Source organism: Bubalus kerabau, chromosome 13 (genome assembly GCF_029407905.1).
Source record: "Bubalus kerabau isolate K-KA32 ecotype Philippines breed swamp buffalo chromosome 13, PCC_UOA_SB_1v2, whole genome shotgun sequence".
Classification (NCBI taxonomy): domain Eukaryota; kingdom Metazoa; phylum Chordata; class Mammalia; order Artiodactyla; family Bovidae; genus Bubalus; species Bubalus kerabau.
In genome coordinates, this window is record NC_073636.1 from 65381246 (window position 1) to 65394850 (window position 13605).

The 13605-nt window shown below is 48.5% G+C and overlaps 1 protein-coding gene across 1 annotated transcript in view; it reads right to left on the minus strand.

The window, feature by feature from the left end:
• The window catches only part of LOC129625078 (fer-1-like protein 4), a 45500-nt gene that overhangs the window by 24004 nt on the left and 7891 nt on the right, over positions 1-13605 (minus strand). The window contains 12 exon segments of the mRNA XM_055543233.1: positions 1590-1751; positions 1841-1957; positions 2403-2576; positions 2702-2836; positions 3051-3175; positions 3324-3477; positions 4658-4810; positions 6633-6724; positions 6727-6748; positions 6822-6909; positions 12953-13053; positions 13438-13558. Coding sequence (XP_055399208.1) covers positions 1590-1751; positions 1841-1957; positions 2403-2576; positions 2702-2836; positions 3051-3175; positions 3324-3477; positions 4658-4810; positions 6633-6724; positions 6727-6748; positions 6822-6909; positions 12953-13053; positions 13438-13558 — 1444 coding nt within the window.

Genomic DNA, 13605 nt, shown 5'->3' on the forward strand with positions numbered 1-13605 from the left:
ATTACTTTGCCAACAAAGCTCCGTCTAGTCAAGGCTATGGTTTTTCCTGTGGTCATGTACGGATGTGAGAATTGGACTGTGAAGAAGGCTGAGCGCCGAAGAATTGATGGTTTTGAACTGTGGTGTTGGAGAAGACTCTTGAGAGTCCTTTGGACTGCAAGGAGATCCAAACAGTCCATTCTGAAGGAGATCAGCCCTGGGATTTCTTTGGAAGGAATGATGTTAAAGCTGAAACTCCAGTACTTTGGCCACCTCATGCGAAGAGTTGACTCATTGGAAAAGACTGATGCTGGGAGGGATTGAGGGCAAGAGGAGAAGGGGACGAAAGAGGATGAGATGGCTGGATGGCATCACTGACTCGATGGACGTGAGTCTCAGTGAAATCCAGGAGCTGGTGATGGACAGGGAGGCCTGGCGTTCTGCGATTCATGGGGTCGCAAAGAGTCGGACACGACTGAGCGACTGATCTAATCTGATCTGGTGACCCAGTGGTTAAGAATCCACCTACTAATGCAGGGAACAAGGGTTTCTTTCCATCCCTGATCCGGGAAGATTCTACATGCCGTGGGGCATCTGAGCCTGTGTGCGGCAACTGCTGAAGCCCAAGTGCCCTAGAGCCCGTTCTCTACAATGAGAAAAGTCACTGCAATGAGAAGCCCAGTCACCACAGCTAGAGAGTAGCTGCTGCTCGCTGCAACAAGAGAAAAGCCTGCTCACAGCAATGAAGACCCAGTGCACCCGAAAATAAATAAATAAATATTAAAGAGCCTTTATTTCCTTGGCTCCTCATAACACACTTCTGTCCCTTTTTCAAACAAACAAGCAGACAAATTAAAGCTCTAATCAGACAAGTGATTTGACAAGCACTTAAGTGACACTGCCAGAATTTGACTCCAAGCCCACACTACAGTATGGTAATTATAAATTAAACAAAGAATGTATTTATCTTTCTAACTCCCTGGTGTCTCAGTTTCCTTCAGACTCACACATGACTTTTGGCTAATCCACTCAATCAATAGAGCCAACAGAGCATCACCAGTTCATGGATTAATCCAGGGATCGGCTAATCATTGCCTGTAAACCAAGTCTAGCCTGTTGCCAGTTTTTACAAGCAAAGTTTTCTTGCAACAGTCATACTCATTCATTTCCTTGTTTCTTAAGACTGTGTATAAAAGCAGAGTTGAGTAATTGCAACTGAGACTATAGCCCACAAAGCCTAAAATCTTCACTAACTTGCCGTTTATAGAGGAGCTTCCCTGGTGGCTCGGTGGTAAAGAATCCACCAGCAATGCAGGAGACACAGGAAATGTAGATTCAACCCCTGGGTTGGGAAGATCCCTTTGAGGAGGAAATGGCAAACCACTCCAGTATTCTTGCCCGAAAAATTCCATGGACAGAGGAGCCTGGCAGGCTGCAGTCCGTGGGGTCACAAAAAAATCAAACACAACTGAGCAACTGAGTACACACACCCTTATAGAAAGTCTGGTGACCCCTGGGTTAATCTAGTATAACCAGCCAGGAATTCACCATCTCACTGCCCTATTCCATTTCCCAGCCCAGCACTTCTTGGCCCCAGCCCATGTCCTCACCACCGTCAGATGCTTGACGAGCTCGGTGAAATTGGGATTCTCACGGTAACTGGCCAGGACCTCGGACTCCACTCTCCGACCCGCCACCTCCAGCACAACCTGGGGCTGCTCCACCTCGAACAGATGCACGCGGCCAAGGCCCCTGAGACCCCAGAACAGTACCTGAAGTTGGGAAGGGGGAGATTCAGGGGCCTGTACCTCACTGAAGGACACCCAGACGGGGGGAAGGCAGGAGGATGTGAGTTCACTACCTCAACGCGGAACTCCCTGAGCACCGGGTGCACATGGGGTGGCAAAGACAGGCGTCCAGAGAAGGGCTCAGCCAGGAGGCTCAGGTCCTGGGGCTCCACATCACTGGGCACTGAGGGCTGCAGGGAGGCGAGATCAGACCTCAGAGAGGAATCGGGCAGGAGGAGGGGAAGTCTGGACTCAGGGTAAAGACATGGAGGACTGCTGGTGAGATAGAAATCCAGAGGAACCTGGCAAGGCTAGATTGGCAGGAGGGGGTTGTCTCGGGAACAGCCAGGTACAGGGAGAGGATGGGTGTCTGAGCAAGGGGATCGACCCATAGCCTGGGTCCTCTGGGGTTGGAGGCCTGGCAAGGTGAACCGAGGGAAGGTCTACTTCGAGTATTCCCTGGAGTCAGGAGGTCCAGTGAGGTGGCCCCAGGACAGACCTGCAGCCTGCATTCTCTGGGGGTACGGAAGTTGGAGGAGTAACCCTGGGACGTGCCCACATTCCCGCAGTGGGAGGACCTGGAGGAATTGCAGGAGTGGTCCACGGGGTGTCCCAACTAGACCCCAGCCCTCTGACCTCAAGCCCACCACTGTAGTCCAGTTCAATGAGCTCAAAGGTGGCGATGAGCTCCCCTGCTGCCTGGGGTCCCTTCCTCAGGGGGAAGAACTGCAGTTCGGGATGTTGGTAAGGGTCCTCCATCAACTTCACCCTCGGGGCGGCCAGGGCCCTGCCCAGAAACACATCGGGGCCCTGCGGGGAGCAGAGCAGTGAAGACAAAATTAGAAGAGGCTCAGGAACCCCGGGAGGGTGCATCGAGACGAGGAGAGGAGGGTCCTTGGGGGTGGGAACCCAGGTGGGGCCCAGGTCACACTCACGAACTTATTGTGGTCAAAGACATTGACAATCACTAGCGGGGGCTCATCCTGCAGGTGCTCCCTCCTCCCGTCCACGATCAGTTGATCAAATACCAAGAGCTCATTCCACAGAGGGCTCAGTGTCTGCTCCAGGACCTTGAGGGCCATGCAGGAAGGGAAGTAACAGCAGGTAGCATCAGGAGAACCCGTCACCCCTAAGACCCCCTGGTTCTACACCACCCCCTAAATCAGGGCAATCTGATCCAACATCCCATCCTGAAAATAGAGGGCAGAAGAGAGACTGGGAGCCTTGGAAGAAACTCAGTCTCCCAGTGCCCCTCCACCACCCACCTCCCAGCCCAGCCCTCACCCGCGTGGTCTGGCAGTGCGTAGAGATGAGGACTCGAGCAAAGGGGTCCGAGAGCCCACTGTCATCTGCCGCCAGCACCCCCCAGGCTTGGTACAAGTGGGCCCGGAGCTGGAAGTAGCTGAAGTCTAGGGTGGAGGGAAAGAAGGGGCAGTGTGAGCTCAGGGACCACTGGAGTCCCTGACCTCAGACCCCTCCGAATCCCCAGCTGAGCATGTAGTCCCACACCTGAGGCAGATGGAGAGCCAGCCCGCCCACCTCACAGCCTGCACTCACCGTCCCGGTACAGGCTGTGGGGCAGCCCAGCTGAGGGCTCAGGCAGCAGGTCCACGGGGAGCTCTGCAGTGCAGGCCTTGGCTTGCTTGCCCAGCCCCAGCCACAGGAAGAGCTCCAGCTTGGCACAGACCTCGCCAGGGGCTGCCCCTGGTGCCTGTTGTGGGAGGAGCCATGTTAGGGCCCCACCTCTTACTACCCCTGCGAGACCAATCCTCTTGCTCCTCCAAGGCAGGGCTCTGCTCTCTGTATCACCAGATCCCTAATCCAAAGAGCACTCCCTGGGGACCTGCCTGGTGGTCCAGGGTCAAGACTCCGCACTTCCAATGGAGGGGACATGGGTTCGATCCCTGGTCAGGAACCTAAGATCCTACTTGCCTGGCAGCATGGCCAAAATAAAAACCAAACAAAAAAACAAAGAGCACTCCCTGTACCTGACCCTCTTCATGCCCTCCACCTGAGGCTCCATTATCCTTAACTTCCATTCCCTGTCCCCCCTGTGCCAACACTGCCACCTCCTATGCCCCAAACCCCAGACCCCAAACCATGCTCTGAGTTCTGCACTCTGCTACCCCACACTCAGCCCTGTGTCCCCTCATTCCCAGCACATGAGATTCCCTGTCCCTTACCCAGAAGTCACAACTCACCACCAGGGACCCCTGCTGGTGTCTATCCCAAGGACGCCTCATTTAGAAATATTCTACCCCACATCAGCTGGACTTATCAGCAACTAGTCCCATTTTCAAAACCCAGCCCATCTGTCAGAGCCTAGTCTGGGCAAGTTCATGCTCAGAGCCAGGGCAAGTTCATGCTCAGAGATGACAAGATCTGCTGTTTATCGCACATCAAAACTCACCTGGGTAAAGGCACAATTTCCTTTTGGCATTTTAGATAATTAAGAGTTTGGTATCCTTTTTTAAATTTTTTTGCCAGTGGCACAACATATGATATACTTTTTTTAAATAATAATAAATTTCTAATTGAAACATTTTAATTTGTTAAAAGTTTAAAAATCAAATAAAAATTTTTAATTAAAATTTTTGACTAAAAAATTTTAATTAAAAAAATTTAAAAACTTAAGTAAAGAGTTTTAAGGGAATTCCCTGGCAGTTCAGTGGTTAGGCCTCAGCACTTTCACTGCCAAGGACACGAGTTGGATCACTGGTCGGGGAACTAAGATCCCACAGGCAACATGGTGAAGCCAACAATTATAAATAAAAAAATAAAGAGTTTGGGACTCCTACCATGCATCGTGTGGCTCCGCCCCAATGCCTGTGCCACCCTAAGAGCCTCATCCCTCTCCAATCCCCAGCACCCTACCCCCCAGGACCCCTCACTGTGAGCAGCAGGCTCTGGATCTTCCCACAGTCCCAGCCCCGTTCCTCCTCCACCACAGAAAACAGCACATCCTGGGCAGGAATCCGGGCCCAGGCCACACGGCACCGCCCACTGAGCATCCAGACCAGCACATCCGGGAGGGGCGGCTGGGGCTGCAGGCAGAGAACTGGGTTACAGCAGTGAACTTGGAGTTGAGACCACCTGCTCCCACAGCTTCCACTGGATGGACGGGCCAGATGTCCATCTCCAGCCCTGACCTCTCCCCAAACTGCAGGTCCATCTGGCCACCTACGTCGTGGACATCTCTCCCCTTGATGCCCTACCCCTACAGGCCTGACTTTTTTTTTTCCTGTTCTATTTATTTTTTTAAATTATGTTAAAATACACAAAACATGGGCTTCCCTGGTGGCTCAGGCAGTAAAGAATCTTCCTGCAATGCAGGAGACCCAGGTTCAATCTCTGGGTTGGGCAGATCCCCTGGAGGAGGGAATGGCAACCCACTCCAGTATTCTCGCCTGGAGAATTCCATGGACAGAGGAGCCTGGTGAGCTACAGTCCATGGGGTTGCAAAGAGTCAGACACGACTGAGCAGCTAACACTGCCACACTTTCACTCACACATAATGTAAAATTTCCCATCTCAAGCACTGTTAAGTGTACAGTTAGGTAGGACATTGACATTGTCGTGAAACTATCACTGTTGCCCACCTCCAGAAGCTTCTTCAACTTTCTTCATCAGTAGGACTGACACTCTGTAGCCATTAAACACTAACTTCCCATTTTCCCCTCCCAGCCCTGACAATAACTATCTTACTATCTCTCTATGAATTTGACTATTCTAGGTACCTCATATCAGTGGAATCATATGTATTTGCCCTTTTTTGATTGGCTTTTTTCATTTATCATAAAGTCTTCAAGGTTCACCATGTTGGAGCATGTGTTAGCTTGATTTCCTTAGTTTTCCCTCCTCCCAACCTGATTTCTCTGCAGTGATCCCCACCTCTCCTTCCACCACTCTGCTTTCCAGCTGTCCCTTTGCACATGTTCTTTATTCTTTCCTACTTGCCAAACTCCAACATGCCCTTCGAGATCTGAGACCAAGGACTTCCCTGGTGGTCCAGTGGTTAAGCATCTGCCTGCCAATGCAGGAGATGTTGGTTTGATCCCTAGGTTGGGAAGATCCCACATGCCAAGGAGTAACTAAGCCCATGTGCCATGACTTCTGAGCCCACACTTCATGCTCCACAACAAGAGAAGCCACCGCAATGAGAAACCCATGCACTGCAACTAGAGAAAGCTGATATGCAGCAACAAAGATCCAGCCCAGCCATAAATAAATACATAAATATGATTTTTTGGAAAAAAAAAAAAAAAACAAACAAAAAACCTGAGACCAATATCCAGCTCCTCACTCTTTGACCCTAAGGACATATTGGTTCTGGTGGTCAAAACTTTCTGTGCCTTTGGAATGACTGAGCTTCAGAGTGGAGCAGAAATGGCTTTGAAGTCTAACTCTGCCACTTAATCAGCCATGACACGGTGGATCCGTCACTTTCCTTCTCTAAGCCTTAGTGTCTGCACTTGTCAAATGAGGTACGTCTTCCCAAGGTTGTTGAATTACATAGGATAACACATGCAGATACTTAGCAAAGGAAACTTTCTGAAAATGTGAACTTCCTTTACCCTTCCCATGTGTTGTGTTTAGAGCTTCAGACCAGGGAAGTCATGCCAAGGAATGTACTCTCAAATTTTCTTCCGAAGAGATCCTGACTGTTCCCTGCATCCCTGCTGGGTCCTAGAATGTACAGTACCCTTAGCTGCTCCAAATGGAACTTGGTCCTCTATTCAGAGCAACGGATCCTATGGCCGGGCATGGATCCACAGGACTAATATTAGGTCAGTCCTACCCAAAGGCCCCTGGTAGGCTTAGGAGAAAGGGTATTCAGGGTGGAAAAATGGATGCATAAGGCATTACCTCCTGGGCCAGGAAGCGCAATTTCACCAGGAGCTTCTTGGCCAGCGCCACTTTCTCTGGCATGTTTCTCTGCCTCAGGCCCCGTAGGACCACAATCCTTGCTTTGCCAACAGGTTCTGAAAAGTCAGGAAGAGAACGTGAGTGGCGGGTCTCTGCTGGGTGCCCCTGATCCCCTTCCCCAGATCGTACCAGGCTATACACCAGCAGTTTCCCTCGGCATCAGTCCAGGGCGTTGGGCCGGGTCATCGTCCTGCACTCAGCACCGTGGCAAAACTGTCTGCATGAGCAGGGGCAGGCGTGGCAGGTGGGAACGCCGTCCGTTAGGGGCCACCTTCCTCAGAGCGGGCCTCCCACACCAGCCTCCCTCACAGCTCCTCTCAGTCTTGTTCGCAAACAGGCATCCTTGGGGCTTCCCTGGTGGTCCAGCGGTTAAGAATCCGCCTTGTAATTTTAGGGACGTGGGTTCCATCCCTGGTCTGGGAAGATCCCACCACGTGCCGTGGAACAACTAAGCCCGTGAGCCACAACTACTACTGAACCAGTGCTCTAGAGCCCACAAGCCGCAACTACTGAGGCCCCCAGAACCCATGCTCTGCAGCAAGAGAAGCCACAACAGTGAGAAGCCTGCAGGCCGCAACCAGAGCCATGACCAGAACCCATGCTCTGCAGCAAAAGAAGCCGCAACAGTGAGAAGCCTGCACACCACAACTAGAGCCACTGAGGCCCCCAGAACCCATGCTCTGCAGCAAGAGAAGCCACAACAGTGAGAAGCCTGCACGCCGCAACCAGAGCCATGACCAGAACCCATGCTCTGCAGCAAGAGAAGCTGCAACAGTGAGAAGCCTGCACACTGCAACCAGAGCCATGACCAGAACCCATGCTCTGCAGCAAGAGAAGCCGCAACAGTGAGAAGCCTGCATGCCGCAACCAGAGCCATGATGATCCACCACAGCCAAAAAATAAAGTAATCTTTAAAAAAGAAATATAACAGCCCTGGGACAACCCAGAGGGATGGGTGGGGAGGGAGGTGGGAGGGGGGTTCAGGATAGGGGGACTCGTGCACCTGAGGCTGATTCATGTGGATGTATGGCAAAAACCACCACAAGATTGTAAAGTAATTATCCTCCAATTAAAATAAATTAATTTTTTAAAAAGTAAAAAATAACAGGCATCCTTCCTTAGTTAAGGATGCCTTCTGTATTTGGACCATTTCCTAACTCATCAAGGCCAGCATCACTCTGGAGCCCTAGAATGTACTAGAAATTAACTATTTACTGCCCTGGCTACTCAATGTAGCCCAGGCCCAACAGGACTGGTATGACTTAGTTAGAAACACAGAATCTTAGCCCCACCCTGACCTTCTCTGTCAGAAATCTGCATGTTTATACTCAGAGGATTCAAGTGCATATTAAAGGCTCACATGGGCTGTACTTGAAGTTCCAACATGGACTAAAGATAGTTCCAACAATGCATGCCCAAACCAAGGGCAGGAGTTCCAATGACTGCCCCGCCCTATCCGTCTAAAAGCAAACCCTGCTTCACTTCAAAACTTCCAAGTCTCCTTCACTGCTCTTTCTCTCACTCACATTCCACATCAACCCATCAGCATATCACTTCTTGTTGTTCAGTTACTGTCATGTCTGACTCTGAGACCTAATGAGCATGTCATATCACTTAGCATATCACTTAGGCTCTATTTTCAAAATACATTCAGAATCTGAACACTTTGCTCCTTTTCCAGGCCCACCCTGGTCTAAGCCACCATCACTTCTCACCAAGATTATTGCAATAGCCACCTAGCTGTTCTCACTTCTTCCACTCTTACCCTCTGGCCTACAGAATGTTCTCAATACAGCATCCAAAATGAGTTATTCAATGCTTTTCAGACCATTTGACTCCTCCCCAGAAGTTTCTCATCTCAGAGTTAAAAACAAAATACTTAAAATGGTCTTAATGGGGAGATTTCCCTGGTGGTCCAGTGACTAAGACTTGGCGCTTCCGATGCAGAGGGCCCCGGGTTCAATCCCAGGTCAGGGAACTCGTTCCCACCTGCTGCAGCTAGGAGTTCCCATGCCACAACTAAAGACCCCATAAGCCAAAATGAGGACAGAAGATCCCACAGGCCTACTAAGACCTGGTGAAGCAAAATAAATACATAAAAATATTTTTTAAATGGCCTAAAAGGCCCTACATGCTCTATTTCTCTTTAGTTCCCTGTCTTCATCAAATATTACTCTCCCCTCAAGCTCAACCCTACAGTCATACTGGCCTTTTTGCTCCTCCTTGAATACCCCAAGCCTATTACTTCACGGCCTCTTATCAGCTATTCCCTACGCTGGAATGTTTGGCCCTAGACCTTTCCATAGCTCATTCTCCCCTTCTTTGTTAAGGCTTTGCTCAAATACCTCTTCACAGACCTTCCCTGGTCATCCCATCTCAAAAACCCCTCCCACTTTCTCCATCTTCATCTCTGCTTTTTCTCTCTAAATAGAATGTAAGCCATGGCAGGGACTTCATTTTGATTACCACTGTATCCTCAGGGCCTGGAACCTAATAGATGCTCAAAAAACACTTGTTGGGTTAAGTAAAATGATTTTAATCCATGGAATTTGGGCCCCTTTTTGACCCCTCCTCAATGATTTCTTAATTTTTTATTGTGGAAATTTAAATATATATACATATTTTTATATATATATATATATATATATATAATATGTATATATAAAATAAGTGACTCCAAGGATTTTTCACCTAATACTGCTCCCAGAGCTTATCTTTTTAACTTATAATGCTCTTTACTCCAAGACTGCTACTGACAGACACAATTTGACTGACAAGGGTCAAAACTGCACCTGCCTCTTGAGAAACCTATATGCAGGTCAGGAAGCAACAGTTAGAACTGGACATGGAACAACAGATTGGTTCCAAATAGGAAAAGGAGTACGTCAAGGCTGTATATTGTCACCCTGCTTATTTAACTTACATGCAGAGTACATCATGAGAAATGCTGGGCTGGAAGAAGCACAAGCTGGAATCAAGATTGCTGGGAGAAATATCAATAACCTCAGATATGCAGATGACACCACCCTGATGGCAGAAAGTGAAGAGGAACTCAAAAGCCTCTTGATGAAAGTGAAAGTGGAGAGTGAAAAAGTTGGCTTAAAGCTCAACATTCAGAAAACGAAGGTCATGGCATCTGGTCCCATCACTTCATGGCAAATAGATGGGGAAACAGTGGAAACAGTGGCTGACTTTATTTTTGGGGGCTCTAAAATCACTGCAGATGGTGATTGCAGCCATGAAATTAAAAGATGCTTACTCTTTGGAAGGAAAGTTATGACCAACCTAGACAGCATATTAAAAAGCAGAGACATTATTTTGTCAACAAAGGTCCATCTAGTCAAGGCTATGGTTTTTCCAGTGGTCATGTATGGATGTGAGAGTTGGACTATAAAGAAAGCTGAGCACTGAAGATTTGATGCTTTTAAACTGTGGTGTTGGAGAAGACTCTTGAGAGTCCCTTGGACTGCAAGGAGATCCAACCAGTCCATCCTAAAGGAGATCAGTCCTGGGTGTTCATTGGAAGGACTGATGTTGAAGCTGAAACTCCAATACTTTGGCCACCTGATGCGGAGAGCTGACTCATTTGAAAAGACCCTGATACTGGGAAAGATTGAGGGCAGGAAGAGAAGGGGATGACAGAGGATGAGATAGTTGGATGGCATCACCGACTCAATGGACATGGGTTTGGGTGAACTCCAGGAGTTGGTGATGGACAGGGAGCCTGGCATGCTGCGGTTCATGGAGTCACAAAGAGTTGGACACGACTGAGCGACTGAAATGAACTGAACTGTATAATTTTTAAAACTTCACTTATTAACATTGCTATTGATTAAAAATTGACAAGAGAAAAATATCTTCTTGACAAGATTGAGATCCACAAAATTGGATTCAGGAAAATTAAATGTGGTAGAAATAACAGCGGCATACACACATACACACACACAAAATCACACTGGATAAAGCTATAAAAAGTGAAATATTATATTAGTAAATCTTTCATTGAAATTTCCCTCCCAAAGAATAATTTTAGTAATAAAATAACTAGGACTTCCCTTGTGGCTTAGATGGTAAAGAATCCTCCTGCAATGCAGGGGAAAATGGTAACCCTCTCCAGTATTCTTGCCTGGAGAATTCCATGGACAGAGGAGCCTGGCAGGCTACATTTCCATGGAGTCACAAAGAATCAGACATGACTAAGCAGTTAAAACTTTCAAAAAAATAAATCAGTGAAGTGAAAACGGAAATAGTTTCATTGCATCATATAAAAAAATCAAGCAAGTAATTAAACTGGATTAAATATGGTTGCTCTTTTGGAGACATAGAGAACATAGACAGAGAAGAGAGCCTTACAGTGAAGCCCAGGGACACAGTACATGAAATTTGTAACATTCAGAGGTCAAGAAGATAGGGAACCAGCAAAAGAGATGAGAAAGAATGGTCAGGGAAGCCCAAGGAAAACCAGGGACATAGAAGTCAACAGGAGAGTCTTTTAAGAAGGGGTCAACTGTGTTCACCTCAGTGTTTCACTGAACTGAAAGGTTGATTGAGATAAAGAAAGAAAAGTAACCACCAATAACCAAGTCTTTAGCTGAGTTCTCCTCTTCCTCCCTCCCTCTAAACGCTGGAGCTTGCCAGGTCCCTGGAATTTTCTTTTTCCCTTTTTTTGCTCTCTAGATGATCTTATCCAGTCCCATCTCTGTATTAACATCTCCCAATTTTACATTTTAAGCTTTGAACTCTTCCTAGAGCTCAGTTCAGTTCAGTCACTCAGTCATGTCCGACTCTTTGCGACCCCATGAATTGCAGAACGCCAGGCCTCCCTGTCCATCACCAACTCCTGGAGTTCACTCAAACTCATGTCCATTGAGTCAGTGAAGCCATCTAGCCATCTCATCCTCTGTCATCCCCTTTCCTCCTGCTCCCAATCCCTCCCAGTATCAGAGTCTTTTCCAATGAGTCAACTCTTCGCATGAGGTGGCCAAAGTACTGGAGTTTCAGCTTTAGCATCATTCCTTCCAAAGAAATCCCAGGGCTGATCTCCTTCAGAATGGACTGGTTGGATCTCCTTGCAGTCCAAGGGACTCTCAAGAGTCTTCTCCGACACCACAGTTCAAAAGCATCAATTCTTTGGCTCTCAGCTTTCTTCACAGTCCAACTCTCACATCCATACATGACCACTGGAAAAACCATAGCCTTGACTAGATGGACCTTTGTTGGCAAAGTAATGTCTCTGCTTTTGAATATGCTATCTAGGTTGGTCATAACTTTCCTTCCAAGGAGTAAGCGTCTTTTAATTTCATGGCTGCAGTCACCATCTGCAGTGATTTTGGAGCCCCAAAAAATAAAGTCTGGCATTGTTTTCACTGTTTCCCCACTCAACTCATAGCTAATAGCCTAGCAGACATATCCATTTATAAGTCTAATAGAAGTCTATCTCAGGGACTTCCCTGGTGGTCCAGTGGCTAAGACTCGGCACTCCCAATGCAGCGGACCAGAGTTTGATCCCTGGTCAGGGAACTAGATCCCACATGCCACAGCTAAAGAATTCACATTCCGCAACTAAACATCCCACATGCAACTAAGATCCAGAGTAGCCAAATAAATAAATTAATATTTTAAAAACAGAAGTCAGAGTTAAGTCCCAAAATGAGCTTTTGATATTCTCTCCCCTCCCAACAGAACTTCTCCTTCTCTCATTTTCCATAGCTCAGTAAATGGCACCATCTACATAGTTATTCAAGTCAAAATCATAGGAGTCATTCATAACTCTTCTCTGCACATTTCCCAAGTCCCCTAAGACTATTCATTAGTGAGTCTTGAGATGTCACATTCACAGACCCACACTGCCTTTGAATCCAGTCCTGTCACTCTGTCCATCCTAGATTCAATTCAACCATCACCTCAGTTGTTACAAGGCCCTCTGCTTCCTCTCATATCATCCTTCCCCCACTGATCCTTTTTAGGGATAGGTTAGAGTATATCCCTTTTATTTTCAAAATCTTCAGTGGCTCCTCATCTGAGGAACTGGAAGGTGTGTGGAGATTAGAGGAGTGGGGGGGGGGGGGCGGGGAGAGTTTATTGAAGGGGAGTGGCCTAACATCCAATAATTTCCAGTAAGTTCCCTCCACAATCATCTCCTCACTCTCCTGTAAAGTGCTGATCAGACTGCAGCATCCAGGGCCCTTGGGTCCAGACAGCTATCATGGGTTTCCCTTACCCCAGCGTCTGCAGCAAGGAAGGGGAGGCTCTCCGCTCACCTGCTGCCTGCCACCAGCTCTTCCAGTGCCTGCTTCAGCCGTGTGCAGGCCCCAGGTCCTGACAGGCGCTGCAGAGTCTCAACCTCCTGCAACCCCTGGTCCTGAGCCAAAGGGAGAGGGTCAGACTCCACCTCCTTTAGACCACACCCTCATCCCAAGGCCCCGCCCACTCACGACTGTTCCTCTTGGTCCCACCCTTCTTTGACGCCAACTAATTCTGGGTTCTGTTTCTCAAGCCCTCGGCTGGCTCCATGGCTGTGAGTCCAGGCCCCCAGGAGCTCTACTCTTGCTCTTCCTGGGTCCAACAGTTCTGAATTCCAGCCCTCCCACAATTTCTGGCCTTCTCAGTTCTCCCGGAAGCTTGCACCTGATAAGGTGTTGGATAACCCTGGTGCTTTACCCATTAGACCCCGCTTCACAGGCCAGGGTGTCCGGAATGCCCCTCTATCCCGGCCTCACCCTGTGAGCACCCGCCTTGCTCTCACCAGCCTCTCGGCCACTCTCTGCACACAGTTACTGCTCTGCAGGCGCCACAAGTGATTCTCCCAGCGGTTCCATACGCACACACAGGGCTTGTGGTGACGTAGGGGCAAGCAGAAGTAAGGCCTGGGCAGGATGCAGAGGAGCAGAGTCTGCAAGGGGCAGTCCTACGC